The 22,498-nt window shown below is 40.4% G+C and overlaps 1 protein-coding gene across 1 annotated transcript in view; it reads right to left on the reverse strand.

The window, feature by feature from the left end:
• rilp (Rab interacting lysosomal protein) overlaps window positions 1–18,066 on the reverse strand; it is a 40,643-nt gene extending 22,577 nt beyond the window's left edge. Inside the window, exons 1-4 of the mRNA XM_052035265.1 lie at window positions 18,024–18,066; window positions 17,123–17,793; window positions 6,791–6,914; window positions 4,130–4,251 (exon numbers count right to left, since the gene is read on the reverse strand). Coding sequence (XP_051891225.1) covers window positions 4,130–4,251; window positions 6,791–6,914; window positions 17,123–17,398 — 522 coding nt within the window. The 5' untranslated portion in view covers window positions 17,399–17,793; window positions 18,024–18,066. The remainder of the gene's footprint in view (window positions 1–4,129; window positions 4,252–6,790; window positions 6,915–17,122; window positions 17,794–18,023) is intronic.
• Window positions 18,067–22,498: the final 4,432 nt, after the last annotated feature.

Here is a 22,498-nt window from a genome sequence, read left to right on the forward strand (position 1 = left end):
GGACTTCGTGTGCTTCAGAGATCAAAGCTGAACACTCACCTACCTTCCATTGGGAAGGTCATAATTTAAAGTTAAGAACTGCAAGTCAATCATTCCAAACCCAAGTCTGCAGAATTGGAACTTGCAACCAAAAAATTACAGCATATTTACACTAAGGCAATCATTAATCCACATGCATGTACAGCACATGACAGTTTAAACTCTCAATCCTCAGAAAACTCTTGGACTTTTCATGAAGTGAGACATCCAGTTGAACTGGAGCCCAACCAGTTTCTCCTGACCAGGGGACAACCAGACATGTCTCTATTTGTCTCCCAAAGACAGATTAAATCCTGTAAACCATATCAGTATCTCACAGAATAAAACCAGAGCCTTCAGCAATTTACAGCTTCACAACACTGGAAGAAGGGAGGTGATCTTGGTCAATCTGGTCACATGAGAGTAGGAGTTCAAAAACAAATTAATATCCAGAACCAGCATCTTAATGTCTGAGTCATCGTTAGTTGTTGAGAAATTCATCCATGGCTGGTGGTATTAAATACTGGCTTCTGAATCTGGGGAAGAGTACATCATGCTGATGCAATTATGTGTCACGTTTGGTGCCACTGGCTGGAGATGGATCTCTAGGCAGCTAAACTGTTGATGAGACTTTAAAAAGCTCTATCCATCCTCTTGGATAAGCATAAACTAATCAGTGGTCACATTTTGGTGAACATTAGGGAGTTCTCCCCAGTGCCATGGCCAATGATGTGTGGAGGAATTATGTGCCACAGTCTGATACAAAAGTTAACTAGGCAGTGGTAGGGAATGAGATCTGTGTGGTTGACATATTGGCCCAGAACTTAGGACACAGGTTTTCCCAGGGATTTATGCCTAACTTATTCTTCCCTCTCAATAGTAAACTAATGGCAGTGTCCCATGATCAGGCCACATCGGTGTCTTATTGGGTTTCTCTTGCTTCATTTGCATCCTCACTTTTATGGTCACTTTAAGAAAAACTCATTTAATCTGCACTTTAACACAGTCAACAAGTTCATTCTTGCTCGAGGGGACAAAACTGTATAAGTGTGTCAGCACATTGCACTCTGCCTCCAAATCTCATTCCATTGAAACTAATAAGAATGAATTTCGGAGGCAGAGTACAATGCGCTGATGCTCCTAAGTATTGTACTTAGCACTACTGACAAGGAATAATTATAAGCAAAGGTTTTTAAAACTACCAACAGCTAGCATGAGAAAGTCATTAAACTGAATTTTACTGCATGAACTAACACAACAAAACTTCAGGACAATGCACTCTGCACCAAAGACAAACTCCAGATGTGCCTCACAGGATGGGAACTTTGAGCAATGTTCAAATCTTTGAATAGCAAAAAAAAAAATCACATCATACACGACAGAACTGTGGGACATGAAGTAATCTTGCTTTGTCTTTAATAAAAGTTGCTTTATTAAAAGAGACACTCACTGTCAATGACTTCATACAACCAAGTATATAAATATCCTAGTGTTATATCAAATTTGTGGTCTTTGGGATGTTTACTCTTTATAGCCAGTGATCAACTCAAAATTATAGCATGCTCATGGCCTGGAGACACAACGTCCCTACAATCTCACTTACTATGTACCAACTCTTTATAAAGTGTATTTTGCTGGGCTGAGTGGTGGGGGAAGGGCAACACAACATGTCCATTTGCCAGTCGAAGAAAGGAAATGAGAATTCTTTTAACAAAAAAAAAGCTAAAAGGAGGCAAGGCGAGGAGAAGTTTGAAGGAAGCTGATAGGAAATGGACTTAAAGGGTAACAAGGGAAACTGAAGGGAGACATAGAACTGCTACTGTGGACTCACTTTAAGTTGCAAAGATTTCCAACCGAACAAGTAGAGTGTTAATTCCCTTATAGATAACAACTTTGATCAGTTTACAATATTGGGCTTTGTTAATCTGTATTTAAATCTTGTAACTTTGTTAGGCCATGGTTACATGATTCTGCTGATTAAATTAGCAAAGTCAATGATGTTTTGAGACTTGATTGCTGTCAGCAAGGCCATTGTTTGAAGGTCTGCAGAATGAACACTAACCATGGAAGCTTATGAAGAGACTGGGGACAGGGCCAAGGCCATCAGTGCCAGCACCTTTCATCGATATGACATGCAACAACACATGGTTTGCTGCAACTTCCTAACTGCAACCAGGAGCCAGAAGATTAAACAGCGAGCACCTGAAGAGCAAATGATATAATTGATGGATGGCATCACAGCCACGACCCAAGCAGCACATGGCTGCTGCAAGCTTAGGCAGCAGCTGTCATCTGTGAACTCACAAGTCGACTCCATAGACTTAAGTGAGTGAAGACCATCAAAATAATTCCCAAAAGTCTAGGGTATCCCAAAGCAGCAGCTTTGTTGGTCACCCTGATTCAGTGTTCACAAAACATAGCACCCTCTTACTGCATAATCTCTCCAAAGGTAGTGAATATTTCCAGCATTTTGTGTTTTCATCTCAGGTTACCTATATTTGTTTTTATTCACATTAATGCAATTCTCAACCCCAGCCCGCGCACTGCAGCTCAAATACTTACACCAAATAAAATCTACCACTGTTACCAGCACAGTGTCACCTTTACTCAATGAGGAAGGGACCAAGAAGGAACACAAGCCTCAAGAATAGATTAACAGGGGTAATCATACATTAGCCCATTAATAACACATTTTAAAGTAGTGTTCATAGTTTTGAGGTTTTTTCCAGTTATGTTAAGTGAAAATTCTAGATTGTACAGTAATGATTCTGGAATGGCTGGAGGGTGTTAATGGTTTGGGGGGAGCCGAGTGGGAAATTATTTGCTCAAATATAATAAGTTGATAATTTTACCCTTATTTATTCACATCAACACAAGTTGATCCAATTCAAGCTAAATTATCTGCAAAAATGTAATTCAGTAAAATTCAACAAAGCATTCAATGGAAAATTAGATTAAAAGGTGATTGATAAAGAGCTAAGAACATTAAGGATCTTGTTTTAAACCAAATGAGTAGGAGAAATTCAGAAGTCCCTGCCTGAAAGCATGATGGAGGCCAAATCCACAGCATAGTTAAAGAGAGCTTGAATGAGCACTTGAATGTGCTGCAGGCTCCACACTTGTAGAACAAAAACAGAAAATGCTCAAAAATCTCAGCAAGTCAGGCACCGTCTGTGGAAAGAGAAACAGTCAATGTTTTGTGTGGGTGACCCTTCTTCAGAACTCCAGTATTTTTGGTTTTTGTTTCAGATTCCCAGCACCTGCAGACTTTTTGATTTTCATCCATGGTTGTGGACCCTGGAGGATGGGGGATGAATATAATGAGTTGAATGGTCTCCTACATTGCAAATGTCTATTGATGCAAGTAAAGGGCTTACGACATGTTTGCATTTTATTTCAGTCAGGACTGGGAAGAATAAGACTGCACTGGGGGTTGCATTTCATAATTTTCTCATTGTTTGTCATCTCAGAGAGATACCACCAGGAGCAAGAACATTTCCTCGGGCACTACTAGTTAAAAGGCCATCCCAGAACACACATTAGGCTCTTGCAGCAGTAAAAGAGAAAAAGCTCAAAGGACAGGAAGCAAATTATCTCCATATCTCCCCAGTTCAGGAGCTTTAAACTCAATGAGTTGAGAAAAAGAACAAAAAAAATATAATAGTAAACAACTAAAATGGGGGTTAAAACATTAGTTGCCTTGACTTTGGCTGTTGGGTTCAACATTCCGAAACTCTTGCTAAATGCCTTCCACTCTTCAAGAAAGAAAAAACAGCTCCAAACAGCCTTTTGATTGCCTTTCTAATCTTTCCTGCTTTCCAGCTTTCCCTGCATTTCGGTCAAGTGTCTTCAACTGATTTTCGACGTTAAAAAAGCTTGTTTATGTTACAGTGTGAAGAAAAACTGAGAGACCTGGTATAATGCAAAAAGTAACTCAAAAATGCAAAAGAAATCTTATTAGAAACAAGAGATAACATCTGCAGATCAATAGACCCATATTATTTTTTTTGCAAAGCCATTCTTTTACATTAATTTGACTTCTATTTTTGCAACTCTTTACTTTCAACGAATTGCAAAAGACAAAGAGCATTGCCAGGTGGTGAAAACTTACCGCATCCACATCTTCATTCTTGCAATAGATCTCATGACCTTTAGCTCGAATTTCATCCCTTTGAAGATCAACCACTTCTTTTAGCTTTAGCATTACTTCCCGTTCCTTCTTAGAGAGGCTGTCTAATAAAGAAATGTTAACAGCACATCACGTAGTTCTATTTGTTCCATATTAAACCCCTGCAGGATTTGTTAAATCCCTAACAGATGTGGTATACAAAAGCTTCCAAAAGACATTTTATAAGGTGCCACAAAGCAGGCTTGTAATGAAGACAGAAAGCCATGTAATAAACAGGAGTGCAGCTTGGATGCAAAATTGGCAGGGAAACTGGCTGGGTGATGGGATACCGAGCAATAGTGAAAGGTATTTTTTTTGGATTGGAGGGAAGTATAGAGTGGAGTCCCCCCCACCCCCCAAGGGGCAGAAGTAGGACCACTGCTTTAATGATTTGTAAACGTCAAAGAGAGGAATTTCCAGATCTGCAGAGGATACAAAACTTGAAAAGACAATAAACTCAGAAGGATAGGACTAGACTTCAAGGAGATATTGACACACTGGTGACAGATGAAATCTAATTCCAAGAAGTGTGCAGGGTTACATCTTGGTAGGAAGAATGAAAAGAGGGAATACAAACTAGAGGGCAAAATTCTAACAGATGGACATGAACAGAGAGATCTAGGTGTGCATGTGCATAGTTTGTTGCAAGTGCCAAGGTACAATGAGATAGTGTTTAAAAGGAGTCCTGGGCTCTGTACACAAGAGTACAAGAGCAACAAAGTCTTGATGAATCTTCATAAAACATTCGTCTGGCCATCTTGGGAGTATTTTGTCCAGTTCTGAGCACCATACTTTAGGAAATGCGAGGACTTGAGAAAGTGCAAAAAAAATACTAAAATAACAGGAGTGAAGGACTTCAGTTATGTGGATAGACTGAAGGAACTTGGGTTGCTCTGCTTGGAAAAGGAGGTTGCAAGGGAATTAGGTGTACTTAAAACTGAAGAGCACAGAATAATTAGAGAGAAACTGTTGCCACTGGTGGAAGTATCAGGAACCAGAGACCATTATATGAAAGTGATTAGCAAAAGAATAAAAATATACATGAGGAAAACTGTTTCTTATGCAGCGAGTGGATTGCACTGCTGGGGGTAGTAATATTGGGAGCAGATTCAATTGCAGCATCCAGAAGAGATTGGGATAAGTATCTGAAAGGAGAGAATTTGCAGGCAATGAGAAGGCAGGGTGTTGAACTAATTGGATTTCTCTTATGTATAGCCTGTATGAACTTGTAGGGCTCCTACTTTGTTGTAACATTGCCTGATTCTAAGATGGTCTGAGAGGGCTTAGAGAAGAGAAAATCCAGGTATAAAGAGGATAAGGTATAAACAAATACCTTTGTTGGTTTTATACATGGAGAGTTAATCTCGGTGTATGGAATCAATAGAGTTACTGGAGGAATCTTAAGACATCTTAAATATTATACAATACAGGCATGCCTGAGGCACAACTCTTTGCAGCATCTTTATCAATGACCAGGACTCCATTATAAGAGAAGCAGCTCATTCCTTTATACAATGAGACCTGAACAATATGCAGAATTGGACTGATGGGTGGCACACATTTTACTTGCCAGTTAAGGGCCAGAAAATGACCATTTCCAGCAAGGAAGCATCCAACCAGCTTCCCCAGGTATTCAACAGGATTATTAATCCCCAAATCCTTCACCATGAACATTTTGGGAAGTCAGCCCTGACCAGAAACTAAATTGCAGCAGCCAAATAAATACTGTGGCTACAAGAGGTGGACAGAGGCTGGGTATCCTGCAGTGAGTGACATCTCTTCATCTATTACAAATCTTGATTCAGGAGTGTATCGGAATACTTTCCCACTGGTGTAGAAGCACCAACAAGCAGCTTGACATCTTTCAGGACAAAGCAATCCAGTTGATAGAAACACCATCCACCCTTATAAAGCTTCACCCACTCCTCCACTGGCACACCATGGTCGTGGTGTGTACCATCTACAAGATGAACCGCAGCAATTCGTCAAGGAATTGTCAACAGCATCTCCCACACTCAGCTGCGAGGACGAGTGATATGTACACTGGAACACCACCTGAAGGCTTTCCTCCAGGTCACAAACTATCCTTCAACATTATTGGATCAAAACACTGGAGATTCCTATCTCTCAGCATTGTAGGCGTACTTTCAAAGGAACAGAAACAGAGTAAGGTGGCACAGACCACCACGTCCTCAAGTGAAATTAAAGATGTACGATTAACATTGGCATCACCAGTGATGCCCATATCCCATGAAAGAATAAGGAAAACAAATGATAAAATGAACCCAGAATACTACTTCAGTGCAAGTCAAGCTGGACAGAAAATTTAAAGAACTTACCTTAGTGCAAAGTAAATTCTAAGCACATTTAGAGAACTAATTCTTTCCTGAGATGTTGACAAATGTTGGCAAGGGTATTTCCACATTGAAGAGTATTTGAAAACTGGTAAAGGAAAAAGCCTTAACTTATCCTTGATTTCATTTCTTTTATGTTCTGGTAAATCCCTTATAAACATAGCTGCTATCATATATCCATTTATGGTAAAGAAGGTATTTGAACAAATTTTGGATAGAGGAGTTAATGTAAAGGAGGGATCCAAGTTACCTTCCTGGGACTGAATCTCAACCAGCTGGTTAATGAGCTGCTGGTTTTCACCTGTCAGCTGTGATATCTGCTTCTGTAGTTCTTGGATCCGGGTGTGCCACAGATTTATTTTATGATCCACATCCTGAAACACACAAGAAGAATGAAATGCACAGGCTGCATTTATTGGAGGAATATTCTACATTTAATCTTGGGTCTTAAATCCAAGAAAACCCCATTCTCCATAAGCTTTCAGTGCACAACTTCACAGGAAGTTGTACATGTATCCAACGTAATGATCCAGCACAACTTGAAAGTGTATCCAAATCTGTCAAGACATATACCACACCACTGTTTCTTTATCATCGCTGCTCGGACTCCTGGAGTTCCCAACCATCATTACAGTGGGAGAATCCTTACCCCAGCAACTGCAATGGTTTGAAGAGAAGGCAAACCATTGTCTACTCATGAAAATCACAGATAGACAACGGATGTTGTCATTTCAACATCGCACATATCCCACACATAATGTTGCTGCTCTGGGCCAAGTTGTGGGCAATCTCAGAGACCACAAAGATTTGTACAGAAAATGGGAAGGAAGTTCACATTACTGCACTCAACTGCACCAAACTTATCACTCACGTCTTATTGTATCATGACTTAGAGGAGGTTTCAAAACCCACCAGACAATCTGAGTGACGAGACCATCTCTGAATTCTGGGTTGACATCAAACAAGATTCTCATACGAGTAATGTATAGATGTGACTAGTCAATAATTTCCCTCAACAGACAGATTGAGAGAGTAAATGAAATCCCCTTGCTGCATAAGACCAGTCAACTGGCAATGACAGTTACACTCATAATAAAAGTGTTTAAAAGAACCCTTCAGCTCACTTTTTAAAAATCAAGTTCCATGCTTTCCTTTCTACAAGACCGGTAACAATTAAGAAAACTAGCTACTTAGGAGCACAGACAATTCAGTGATCTATTGAAGGATATCTGCTGCTATCATGAATTGTGGGAACATCAGTGACATAGAATCCCTGGATCAGGTAACTGATCCGAAATCAATGCAGGAACTATTAAACACTGTACACTACTGATATTTACAAGCCAAACTAATGACTATCACATCAGTACATATGGGGATAAGAAAAAAAAAATCCTATAATAAGATTATAAGCAATGACTGGAAAATCCACTGGTTAATCTGACAAGGCTTCTACCACAGAAATCAGACTGTGCTGACAGTAGGTAAGATGCCCGTGTTTGAGTGCAGTAAAGAGAACACTGGTAACAAAGGACAGGTTATCCTTTGGTGTGACATTTGTTCCACCACAGCCTGCAGTCTGTCATGCAAGAAATGCAGGCAGACAGCTATTATTTGTGGCAGGAAGTGTAGCAGCCAGAGAGAGATGTCAAGTATCCAATCAGGCTCTGGGAGGACACTCTGCTGACGGCAAGGAGAGATGCTGGGAACCAACCCTTCCCTTCACTGCGCTTCTTTGGTTCCCAGGATTACAAGGGAGGTCAGCAGAGTGTCCTCCCAGAGCCTGATGGGATATTTGACATCTCTCTGGCTGCTACAGAAGCTGTGGTCCTACAGACCTGCTGAAGACACTGATAAACAGTTAGTAAGAAAGGGGTGGGAATAGCCCAGGAAGACTCCAGACAAAAAAAAATGCTTATGTACACACTTTCATTTCTGGTAAAGTTCTTGCAACCTGTTTAGCAGCATCCATAAAATGGTCTTGTGTTTGCCACCCAGTCTGTAGATCTTGAAGTCTGACAACCGAACCCAATAGGGGGGAGTAATGGGCTCCAACAGAAGCATCTTCATTTGAAACTTGGCTCAAACATTAATTGCCTTGTCTGGCAATTTATATTATTACTTGTGCATATTTTAGTGTAACACAAAACTTTCCTCTAGATCTGTGCTCCAATGAAAAAACGAGGGAGATTCTCCCCAACCAACACCTTGGCTTGGAAATAAAGAAGCCGAATAAAGAAACAGAACATTGATGTAATTCAGAAGAAAACATGGATTGTTTTAGGATAGTCAAAACAATGAAATGAAATATTTGAGAATGATGTAGCCACAGTAAACCTAATAGCCTCGCAGCCAATTGTTCAGAAACTCTGAAAGTCTGGCATCTGGCTCACTCTTTAGTCCAGAATGTGAGTGGGAGGAGACCAGAGTGCAAGCAGGGTGTGTAGCCAGAGCTGGGAGCCTGGCTGGATTCAGCGTTGGGATCTGGAACACCAGGGGTCAGGACCATGGGTTGGTTTTCTGCTGGAGACAGGTCTGGAGTGCTAGCATCTTTCCAACTCCCTTTAAACCTCACCAGGTTCAGTGGAAAGTTTTACACCACTGCAAAAAAAAAAATTAAATAAAAGTTGGGCTGTTTTAAAGGAGTAACATTCAATATCCGGAAAGCCTGCCAGTCCAGCACCAAAGTCCCAAGGGTGCCAGGTCATTGGCATTTTACTGTAATTATAATACATACACCTTTCAACATTCCCACCTCTGCAATAACAGGCAGAAAGCAGATCAAACAGGTCAAAGACTACACTCTATCCATGCAAGTGGCAGAATGTGTGGGGGAAGGTGGTGAAAACAAGAATAAAACTGAGTGAGGATAAACAGTAGCTGACTAATCGAAGATTGTAAAGAGGATAAGAAAAAGAAATATCATCCCTGGAAATACAGAGTTTTGGTCAGGGTCGAATCCAGGCCCAAGAACTGAATGGGTAGTAACCCAACTATGTCTGTGTATTTATACACAAAAAAAGAACATTTCCCTATGCTGATCTTTAACCAAAGACATTCCAAACCATAAATTATACCTCACTTACATCAACAAAGATCAAAACAAAAGTTTAAAGATCTTTCCCCTTGTGTGGTGAATATTTGGATCTGCTATGTTTTATATCAGTGTGTAGCTTAGCCCTGGCACTAAGGATATAAGGTGAAGGCAAGTACTTGATAATTGGTAGAAGCTACTCGATCTAAACTAGAACCGCCTGATACAACAAGATCTGCCTGAAAACTACTTTGAACTTTGAAATAACCATTTGATTTCAGAGTGATAGGTATGCAAACTGGCTAATCTTAGATTTAAGAAGGGTAAATCTTAACTTTCTCATCCACAGAATAAGGAAGAAATACCTAATGTTTACTTAGAATTCAAAAATAACACAGCATTTGCTGTAAGGTATTTTGCAGACTTAGACAATGCTGTACAACTGTTCTAGTGAACAGTTTTGAACAACCTGAAAAATCAACTGTCTCTGTATTCACAGATGCTGCCTGACCTGCTGAGTGTTCCCACCATCTTCTGTTTCTATTTTAGATTTCCAACTTCTGTACTTTGTTTTTCCATTTACTAGATTACTATTGGTCATTATTTCTTGTGACCCGCATACATTGTTTACTCAATTTCAGTCCATGAAAACTTAGCATGAGACCGCTGTAATTCGGCAGTTTAGTTCTGTGTTGTTTGCCAAGTCTGTTGTATAGTCCTGAAACTTGGATGTCCATGCAGACAGAAAAATGTTGAGTCAGTTGTCACAGCCTCAAATAGATTTGTGGAATTAGAATGTTGGATTAATTGTTGGAATAAGTTCTATGAACCGCAACCAGTAACCTTCTTGATTCCACTGTGCCAGTTAAACCTCCTCCACTCTTGTGGTTGCCACTAAAAGAACCAAACAGTAAATAGAAGGCTGCTGAAGGGTGTGACAAAGGAAACAGTGACTTGACATGGAGAACTTTCAAACCATAACTGGAAATGTCTTTCCTATGGATATGGAAATGCACCAAAAGAAAGTGACTGGGAGTCCCAAAATAAACACTGCAATGCTTAAAATAAATACTGGCTTGCTTGTCCATGGCCATTATAAAGGCAATAGGTCAGTAAAGGGAGATTGCCACTGTGACTGCTCCAGCAAATGCATTAGAGTTAACACATACTTAGTAAACATTGTTGTCACATACAGGAAACCTGTTTCACTGGACAGTTACAACAGCTTCCAGCAGGATTAAGTTTGTGCATAAACTGTCATCAATATACATTTGGTGTTCGGTGTGTTACGGACTCAGTGAAAGTCCCTTTAAGATAGAGTGTGTGTGTATGTGTGTGTGGGGCGTGCTTACGTCAATAGAAGATAAAGGACGTAATGACGTTGTTGAAGAGGTCAGAAGAAGGAGAGAGAGAGAGAGAGAGAGAAGGGAGAGAGACACCAGCCTGCTTGTTTTCTCTATCGATGGATGAGAAACAATAACTGTGTTTGCCACTGAAATCCATGTATGGAAGTTGGAAGTAATCCGGTGGAGTTCACTTTGTTGCTGACCTGTAGAAGGAAACAGGTATTTGTGTGTGGACGACCACGGTTCAGATGCTTTTCGGGGTGAGGAAGTCACTACCGAGTAAACACTGAAGTGTCGTTTGGGTTCCATCATGGAACATTTGGATTTCGTATGTACTCTCTATGTTTTTCTACATCTACATCTTATCTTCAGACAACGGTGGTTGTTGAAGAAGCCCTTGCTCATGTTTCACCTTATGGCTTGCGGAACTGAACTTTAAGAACCATTCCGGAACTGGGAGTTTTGGACTTTGTCACACACACACACGAAGAGTTTAGTTTTGGGGTTAACGTTCGAGGTTTAACATTTTTGAATTCTAACATACTAACATTTTTACTTTTATTTTACGTATTATCATAAGTAGTGATTAATAAAATAGTTTTTAACACTGAATCATGCTCAGTGTGTTTCTTTTGTTGCTGGTTTGTGACAGGTGTTACAGAAAGGGAAGTGGGGAAAAGCCATTTAACCAAATGAACTAACTTGCAGAGGCAGCCATTCACAAATGCAGTCACAAGAAAAATAAATTTCAATTATGACCTCCATTTCCCAGCATTAAAAATTCTACACCGCACAGCATAGTTCAAAACCTAATCATGTGCATGTTATTTGTGTAAACAGATTATCAGGAAGCATCAAGTGGTCTTAACAGACCATGTGCTTTCAATGGACAAGTCAAATTTGTACTCTGCAGCAGCCAATTTTGAGGAAGTTCAAGAATTACAGTGACCAGCTCATTTCAACTCTTTACATTCCAAATGTATCCCCTGAATGTAGATACTCAGATTTTCCTTTGCTTGATTCTCTGTTGTCAATAAGCCACATTTTTCTACCTGTATTTTTCAACCATTACTAAAGATGTTAATTTAAAAAGCTAACTTCAAGACTAGGAGAAAAGTCTCATCCTTCCTCTTTCATGCACCATACATCATGGTCCCAAGATTGCATCCCTAATACCTGCAGTACAAGGACACTTCTCCAGAAACACTCAATGCCCAGACAGAAAGGAAAAAGAAACACTTGCAACTTCCACACCCTCAGGTCATCCCATAGCACTTTGTAGTCTATTAAGAACTTTTGAAATATTGTCACTGTTGTGATGTAGCAAAAACAGCTACCAATTCACAGACTCTCACCTTTGTGATGTTAATTAAGTGACCATAAAATATCCTTACTTTTGATCTTGCCATCTTTTACATCTACCTGTCAGCCAATAATTGGCAATTGGTTTATTATTGTCACATGTACTGAGGTACAGTAAAAAAAAACTTTGTTTTGCATGCCATCCATACAAAACATATGTACATCGAGGTATTACAAAGGGAAAAGCAATAAAAGAATGCAGAATAGTGTTACCAATATAGAGAAAGTGCAGTGCAGGTAGACAATAAGGTGCAAGGGCCATGACGGGGAAAGAGTTCATTTCAGTTCAAAATTTCATCTAATTGTGTGCACCTCTGACAATTTAGCAACCCCCCAGTCCTGCACTGGAGCACCAGCCTCGGTTTTTGTGCTCGCATTAGGTGTGAGACTTGAACCCACAGCCTTCTGACTCAGATGAAAGTATTAGCAGCCGAGTTGCATCCGAGAAAGTGGCAACAATGAATCTCAAAATTTCACCCCCAAACATTAAAAGGAGGTGCTGGGAGAGTGCGAGCTTTACAGAGATGGGATTGCTAGTGTCACAAGCAAATTTTGAGATATGGGGAAGTAAAAATTGTGATAACATCAGCATTTCAGCCTTTAAACCATAAACTGCAAAAGCAGCATACAGGGAAGATGGAGTGGTTAATCAGAAAGGATTTGGCTCACTCAGGAAAAATTTGTGACTTTAATTTTAACAATAAACATAAGCTTCTCTTGCACACAAGATGATTAAGCACTGGTCTATTCTAGGACAACTGAATGCCCTAGAATAATGGGATCCTTGCTGATGCATTAACGAGCTTTAAAATTACACCTAGCCACAATAAAAACTTCAATTACATATATTTTGTAGATGGAAACAATCTCCCTTCTCTTTACAGAAGTTCCTTTCCAGAAAAGTCTGGGGTAAGAGCACTGAATACTTATAATTAGTGTAGATTTCATTACGCTAATGTCAAGCTATTCTGGTCCATCATGAGATAAATAAAACCTTAAATTACTCTATGTTCTTCTTCCTCAGTAGTTCCTTCATAATTAGTAACACTTACAATTCCTCTGTCTCAGGAAAGAAGTGCCACAAAATGCAATTCAAACTAGAAAGCTGTTCCTTGTGTATTCAGGATGGTGTGAGGAAGGAAGAGGTTAGCACAGTGGCAGAGCTGGTAGAGCTCCTACCTCACAGCTCCAGTAACCTAGGTTCAATCCAGTGCTGTCTGTCTGGAATTTGGTTACATTATCCTTGTAACCACATGTGTTTTGGTTTTCTCCCACATCCCAAAAATATGCAGGTTGGTAGGTTTATTGGCCACTGTAAATGGCGGTAATGTGGGGAAATAAAACTGGTTCGAGTAGGATTAGTGCAAGGAAATGGGTAGTTGATAGTTGGTGGAGCCAGTGGCCCAGGGGGGCCTGTTTCCTTATTGTATCTCTATTTGATTCTCTCCATCTCTATGACTTTAGTGCTTTAGGGTACAGGTTGTCCCCAGGTTACAGATAGCCCATACACACGAGTGAACGTCTGGGAGACCAGTGGGATGGATTTGCCATCTTCTGCTGCCTGGGAACTCTGTTCGTGACCGCATTTCCAACTTACGAACAGTTTGGGTTACGAACAGTTCACAGGAACAGAACCCTACCGTAACCTGGGGAGTACATGTAATGAACTTTAAAGCAGAGGAGAGAGAGTCTGTTCTTTTCCCATTTGCAGATCATGACTGTGGAAAAGAAACTAGATAGGGAGAGTGTATCATCTTAGGTAGAAACCAAGCAAACTGTTCTCATGATTTTGTGAACTTGGTTTTGTTTGTGGCCACTTACAATGCATAAAGTTACATTGTCTGAGGTGGAAAGCAACACAAAACAGATATCCATATCTCTGGTGAATATTGCCCTATGCCGTGGAAAGGCAGGACCTCAATTACCAATTAAAAATTATTGACTCAAAACACTAACTTGGTCTCTTATCACATATTGGGCCTGGCTCAAGTAAACCAAGTATTTCTATTTTTTTTACAATAGTTACTTCTAATCTCCACTGTGGAATCTGTGACAGCAATCCATATTCAAGACATCCCAAAAACTGGTTAAACAGGAGATTGTAGGAAGGCTAACTCAAGGCTGCTTAATGCAGTTGATTCAGCTTAGACTTTGAACTCTGGCTCTCAGCAAATTATAACCGAAAACAAAACAACGATGGTACTAAAAGCAAGAAAAGAGGAAGACGCAAAGCTTGTGACAGGAGCTGACTGGGGTCACCGAAGTCCATGGATGAGTTGGAGCATACAAGAGATGTTAAGCCATAACTGATGACGGAAGCATTTTAAAGGCTAATTTCTGTTCGGGTCCATTAACTATGTGCTGCCCAATACAAACAGTTTGAGGGGTGAAGTTGATCTGAAAAAAATGTGATCTGTATAAGGGATTAAATAAGTTACCCAACTATACCTGCCTTAGAAACCTAGAACATGGATGGTGCAGAAGGAGACCACTGTTGAGGGCAGTAACGGAGCCTAGAAGTCACAAAAGATCCCTCCCTGGAGGAGGAATTTACTAGAAAAGTCCAAAAGGGGAGAGCTGCTCCAGTCAAAATTGTCAACAGCTCAGATTATTCTTGGCACAGTTATTTGGATAAACGTCTAGCTCCGCATTACACGGAGTGTAGAAGAGGAAGCTTAACAATGTGTCAAAGGAGAGGCTAGAAACTGTGGCAGCTCATTCCACATGGCTCTAGAGGCTGTAAGTTATGCTTGGCCAGCTAAATGGAGATCCTGATCTCATCTTATACTTATCCCAATAACAAGACAGAAGGAAGCTATTCAGCTCATCAAGTCAATGCCAACACCCAGGGAGCAGTTCCATTCATCCCATTTTCCGGCACCGCTGCAACTCCTCCCTTGTGCATGCCCATCAACTCCCTTTTGATTCTTTTTGCCATTACCCTACAGTAAAGGGTAATTAACAATAGCTAATTAACCCAACTTTGGGATGTGGAATGGAAGTGAAGCATCGGAAGGAAACCCACACACTCATGCTGCAGCAAGCTGTTTTAACTTTAGGAACACTGCATGCACTTGGTAAGTCTCATTACTTACTAACCTGTGCCCAGACTACATTGGTTTATGAATAAGGTTGCTCTGAATACAGAGCATGGACTTCTTATCGGCCAAAGAAAAATTCTACTAGTGCAGATTTTTAGGTTTTGGTTTGCACCTGATATCAGCCAATAAAAGAAAAAAAACAGAAGTAACACAAATATAGATCTGGGGTGACTGGGGTTGTGTGCACCTACCCTATCCTCCTCTTAAACACTCTAGTTAGGTGTCTAAGTGAAAGAACTGCCATCAGATGCAGTTGACATTAAAGGCCTGGATTTTACAGGCAGCAGCAAAGATATTGCATTCACTGGTGACCTCAAGGAAATATGCCAATAAAGACAGAACAATTTATGTGAGCCAGACTCCCCCTTTCCTGACACCAGTTGTTCTTGTGCATCAGTTCATGAAGATTTTTAGCATCCAACAACAATGATGTAATCAGGCAGGCTGAGCAAATTAAATCACTTTGACAAATAACCTTTTTATAATTTTACAGACCACAAAATAAACAAACAATTATGCAGAAATTTCATAAACTTTAGAAGCGAAAAACATTCTAAAATATACTTATTTTTAAGCATTGACCTGACATAGTTACAATCCACATATATAAAGTTGGTACTTTTGAGCTGGTGAGGTGTATAGGCAGTGATTAGGTTTAAAACTCCATTAAAAACTCACTTGCACTCCATGCAACAAAACATAACATCTACAAGTGGGTTTTATTGCAAGAATAGTTTTATATATTTAAACCTCATTAAATCACTGATTTCTGGAGCTTATGCTGGGAAAAGGTTCCAAAACTACACCCTCCAGAGAGAAGACAGGAATCATCGAAAGAAACTGCACTTCCTGGATTTCCAAATGTGTCTGTACATGTGATTATTCCACACCCCGTTGTCACTTTCACAACGTAATTACAGCAAACGTTGATGGTTTTACTGACATTACAACCACAAGTCCAGTATGTTACCGTCTCCCTCTGTCAGTTGTGCCCTGTAAAGTGTTCCTCCGAGCTGGTGTTCAGAAGTACACAGGAATGTATTTAACTGCAATATGAATAACGACACGAAGGGAGGAAGGAATAGAAAAATACGCTGATAATTTTAGATAAGGGTGGAAATCATTAAACTGGCGTGGAGCATAAACGTTGGCAGACAGGTTGGGCCGAAGAGCTTGCTTCATAAATACACGATGACAACAGACTCACCAAGGTCTGTAACCTTGGTCGATGAGAACTTGTTAACCAGTTGTAATAGAGAGAGCCTATATATCGGCATCAGTCTCCTGTAACCCAAACTGTACTGAGGACAGAACTGCCCGCGTTATCATCGATGTCCCCCTCCTCAGCTGTAGCCGCCGCATTTGGATGGAGCCAAAACCACGGGTGGTCACAAAGCAAAATAAAACTGTGGATGCCGCGATTTTAAAAAATGAATATGCTGGAAGTACTCAGCAGGTCAGGCAGCACCTGTGGTGGGAGAGAAAAAGAATCAACATTTCAGACTGAAAGTCATCGATCTGAAACGTTAACTGTTTCTCTCTCCACGGCTGCTAAATATTCCAGCATTGCTTTGTACTGCTTTTGTATCCACGTGAAACTGGTCATATAGCTGGCGTGAACTCAGAAAAGAGGTGGCAGAGGCTGTGAGGAGGTATTACATTGATGTTGGTAATATACGAGTGCGGGTGTAGAAGAAAACAATCCTCTAAAACCAACACTGTCATATGGGAGTACGAACCTTGTAATGACCCGTACTTTTCTCTCCGTCCTGTAGCTTCACGAAGGCTCGTATCAATTCCTGCTCGGTGTTCCCATTCCGAGCCACGAAACTTTCCAGCATTTCCAAGATGCGGACAACTTTTGGAATCAGTCCTTCCACAGCCTCCTTCCCATAGCTGTCTATCAGCTTCTCCAACTCGGCGCCGATCAACTTGGCGATCTCGTACACATCATTCACGCCAAGGTTGCGGGCGTCTTTGTCCAGGCAAGAGTCGAGATGAGTTTCTTCATCCATGGTGGGAGACCAAGGCCGATGGTAGAATGGGATCCGGGAATCGAACTTGGCCCGGGGATTGACCGAACGTGGCCCGGGGAAGTTCTGTTAAATGTCAGACAAGTCCTCACGGCCGGCCCCCATTGGCAACACCTGCAGGGACGATGTTATCCCGCTGCGGGCTGTTGCTCAAGCCCCGGTTTTATACCGTGCTCCTGTTTCTTTTTCTATAATCCAACTGTTACGTGAGCCTCAACTGGTCACGTGCCGATGTGGCCTGGACCAATCACCTGCCAGTGAAACCAGTGACACTGCTTGGACGCTGGGAGCTCCTGCTGGTGCCAGGGCGCGGTGCCAGTTGTAGCCGTCGTTTTGTTGGGCATTTCTTGTTAAAATCTCTGCTTCATTGAAGCTTCCTGCAGTGACAGGACGTCAACAAAAAAAAGTGTCAAACGGTTTGAGTTTTCTGATCGAAACTAAACCCAACTTAACACTACCCTATTGCCAAGCGAAAGCAAAAGTAGAATCCACTTGTATCTTTTAAATAACAGCGCCTGTTTCCCCTCCCAGCCCCGCAGGCGTAAAATCAACTCAATGTAATCTTATTTTTAAAAATATAGCGCAGCTCTCAAATAATGGTACAAACCTGAAATGGCAGCAGGTTGCCGAGCAGAGCTGATCCCATTTCCTCCCTGCACCTCTGCAATACCACCACGTCCCGAGCCTGCCTCAGCTCACCTGCTGAAACTAGCACGCCTTTGATGCCTGTAGACTCAACAATTGCAATGTCCCCTGGCGGGCCTCCTGTCCTCCGCACTCCATGAACTTCTTCCACAACTATGCATACTCTAACTAGCATGAAGTTTCCGTCCGTCATCACTGTTCTGCTCCCTGACACTGACCTACTTCAGCTCCCTGACTAATGTAGGTCTATTTTAAATTTCCATTCTTGTTTTTAACCCCTTCCATGGGACCCTGCCCAAATGGCTGTGTGATCTCCTCCAGTACTGCATCTTCTTTGAGATTACTTAATCAGTTCTAACCTCTGAGTGCCTTTGATTGACCATTGGTGGTTCTAGCTGCTTACACTTTAAACCCTGGAATCCCCCCCCCCCCAAAAAAAAACTCCTCCACTTGTCTGTCTTATTCTTTCAAGCACTTCTTAAAACCTGTCTCCATGGCCAAGATTTTAATCATTTATCCTTATATCACTTCATATAACTTGATGTCACATATTGTCTGATAACAGTCATCCAATGGGTCTTAAGACATCTTTACTAAAAGGTGCTTTATAAATGCCAGCTGTTGTTGCCTTTGCAGATAAGAACGACAGGAGTGGCATTTCCCTGGTTTGGTGCTGGAAAAGGTTCCATTTGTGAGGCCTACACTTTACTAGACCATGGTACTAAATACCACATACCTTGCTTCAACTTGAAAGATTACATCTTGTATAGGCAACGTGAAAATAGTTTGATATTATCTATCACGATTGTCTTAATGTCCTTGATCAGATTATTTGGCAACCCTGATTCCCTTGAGGCCTCCTCAGCTGCACAGATTCCACAGTCCTAATTCTGCCCTGAGCTGACTGTACAATTGGATCCTTCCAATAAATTTAGAAACTTCTGTTTCGATTTCAGATTTCCCAATTGAAAGATCATCAATCCTGATGAAGGAGTAACCAGTCAGCTCAACATATTCCCAAGCATTGCATCATTAATAATCCAATAACAATCTCTTGTCCAGTTACAGAGCAATATTTCTTGTCTGTTTCCCCTGTTCTTTCAGAAATGCACACTTTTCTCCTCCAACATTTTCAATTTGACCCAGTGTCCTTCTCAATCGGTTGTCTTAATTCAATTTGATCAATTAATCTACTTCCCAACCTCAACTCCCTCCATCCATCAAGCCCAGTTCAAAATAATACGTTTGTCCCCTTCTCCTCGTTAACTGGGTCTAACCAGATCAAAGCTAATGCTCTTCCTTTGTAATGGTCAAGGTGGTTCTCTGAATTCTATCCACCTCGATTCAAGCTTACACTTTTCCCTGTCCATCCCAGCTGACTCTTCCTCCTGTTCCCTGGGCCATCTAAATCTCCTAAAATAAATGAATTACAGGAGAGTCCAAAAACACAAAACCCAACATAATGTGGACATCACAAATTACCATAATTTGTAAACATAGAAATTGTTTGACTTTGATGGAAAATTCCCAGTTTTGTTTACTTTCTTCAGTCTGCTGATACTATTTGTGAGATTCCAGCATTGCAACTTCTCTGACTTTGCCCCAAGTGCTTATTGATCAATGTTGTGTGACGAAGATGAATGGATTAAATATATTTCAAGCGCTGCATGTCTCTATCATGTTATGAATCTTTTACTATCCACCTCAGTGTAAGCTAATCAAGTTCCCATTATAGACTGTTAAGTAATTCCCATAAACCATTTCCTTGACAGTATTCTTCCTGGTCCTTAATAAAAGCAGAAAAAAATCTTGTTGGTGAAATGGATTGATAAATCTGAACGATGTTTCTATTTGCATGTCCATTCTGATAAAAACAGATTAGGTGACTAAATAAGCAGATCAGGATGTAGGTTGCTATTGATTAAATTAGACAAAATCTTTACAAAAGAAGGGCATTAAGCCAGTTTATTGAGTAGACAGGCACTTTAAGCAACTGAGGCATGACACCAACTGATGTGATGTTTTAAGTAATCAATAAGTGCAGGATAAATGTGTCAATGTTGAAAGTTATGGCATATTTATATGTGGTAAAGTTAACTTCTGGAAGAGAGGAAATATATTTTGCTGCTTTGTAGAAATCAGAAGCATGAATATCCTGCGACATCCTGCTCACATAAGAAACACAATGAGCTACACAACAGCAGGAGTCATGGTAACACAAGTACATAAGAAATAGAAGCAGGAGTAGGCCATTCAGCCCCTCATCCTGTTCCATCATTCAATAAATTCATTTACCTCTCTGCACTTTCCTGCACTAACCCCATTTCCCTTGATTCGATTTCAATCTAAAAATCTGATGCTCTTTGTCTTGAATATTTTTCAGCAATTGAACCTACGCAGACCTCCTGTGCAAAAATTCCAGAGATTCACTACCCACTGGGTGAGGAAATTTCTCATCCCGGTCCTTAAATGCCAACTTCTTACTTTGAGATTGTGACTCCTAGATATAGATCCCCAGCCAGGAGAAATATAAACTGTGCTTCAGCCATGTTAAGCCCTTAAGAATGTTACATTTTTCCATAAGATCACGTCTCATTCTTCTGAACTCTAGTGAAAATAAGTCCAGTCAAATTAACCTCTCCTCATGCAACAAATCCACCCTCTCACGAATCAATCTGGTGAACTGTTGAAGGTTTGCTGCATTCCTTCTATTCCTCAGGAAGAGAGATCAGATGGGTACTCAATATTCCAGAAGCACTCTCACCAAGGCCCTATATAATCAAAGTAAGTAGTCTCCTTTCTTGCAGTCAAATCTTCTTGCAATAAAGGTCAATATAACATTTGACTTCCTAATTGCTTAATGTACCAGCAATCAACTTACAATGATTCTTATTCTTGGACAATAAAGTCCCTCTGAACACCAGCATCTTGCAATCTCTCGCCATTTAAAAATTCTCTGCCTTTCTATTTTTTCCTACCAAACTGATTACTTCATATTTTGCATTTCATATTCCATTCTGATCATGTCCTTGCCCAGTCACGTAACCTGTCTATATCCTCCTCATAGACACACACTGCCACCTAGCCACCTAGCTTTGTATCATCAAACATATACATTACACTTGATCTTCCTAATCAAATCATTGGTATAGATTGAGGTCCCAGCTATTCACAGCACCAATCCCTGTGGTGACCCACTGAACTCAGCCTCCCAGTACCAAGAATCACCTGTTTAAATGACCTCTTAGTAACAGACAGAAAATAATCCTCAATCCATGCCAGTATATTACCCCAATATTGTGGACTAAATTTTTTTTAACAATCTTTTGTGTGGCACCTTACTGAAGGTCTTTTGAAAGTCCAAATACATCTGGGTTACCTTTGCTAGTATCAACTGCAAAACATTCCAGCTGATTTGTCAATTATGCCCTATTACCACTTCATTAATAGAATCAAACATTTTCTCTACCACTGATGTCTGGCTAATTGGTCTATACTTCTCTCCCCCTCCTTTCTTAATTAGTGGGGATACATTTTGTACCTTCCAATCTGTGGGAACCTTTCTAGGATCAGTATAACTTCAGCAGATGACAACCAGTATATCAACCATCTCCAAATCCACCACCTCTTTCGATACCCTGAGATGCAGCTCATCAGATCCTGGGGACCTATTGCCTTTCTGTCACAATAATTTCTCTAATATTAGTTTTTGTTTACTAATGCTAATTTATTTGAGCTCCTCATTTACTCTAGTCTTGTCCTCCACGATTTTCTAGGGATTTTCTGTATATTCTTCCATTAAGACAGATAAAATACTTGTTTAATTTCTCTGCCATTTCCTTATTCTCCAAACTAATTTCTCCTAAGTCTGCATTAACCGATGATAACCTTTTCTTTGTATTGCATCTTACAGTCTGTGCTTGTGTTTCTTGCTTGTGTACTCTTGTAACCCACTTTCCCTCTTCTTTTCAATGCCTTTGTCCTCCTTTGCTGAATTTTGAAACTGTTCCCAAACGTTGGTCTTACTGATTTTTTTTGGCAATATTAAAAGCCTTTTCCTTTAATTTAATAGCCATGACTAGACAACTTTTTTTTGCCTTAAAAGGTTATATTACTTGTAAACAATGTATTAATTCTTCAAAAGTTAGCCCTTGCTTGTTTACTGTCATATCTTTTGACGTAGTTTCCCAATCTACCCTTGCCAGTTCACACCTCATGCCTTCAGCATAACCTTTTCTCAGTCTACGATTATGGATCTTAATTAGCCTATTCCCTTGTTGGTTCCTTACCATACTGATATAGGGAACATTGCTTTTACACTTCATGATTACATCCTCCGCACCATTTTGCAAGTTTGGTTTGCTCAGTCTACATGTACATTAACATCCCCCATTATTATTCGATTTTTCTTGCTACATACTCCTCCACCTCCTTATT

This window comes from Pristis pectinata, chromosome 21, assembly GCF_009764475.1.
Source record: "Pristis pectinata isolate sPriPec2 chromosome 21, sPriPec2.1.pri, whole genome shotgun sequence".
Classification (NCBI taxonomy): domain Eukaryota; kingdom Metazoa; phylum Chordata; class Chondrichthyes; order Rhinopristiformes; family Pristidae; genus Pristis; species Pristis pectinata.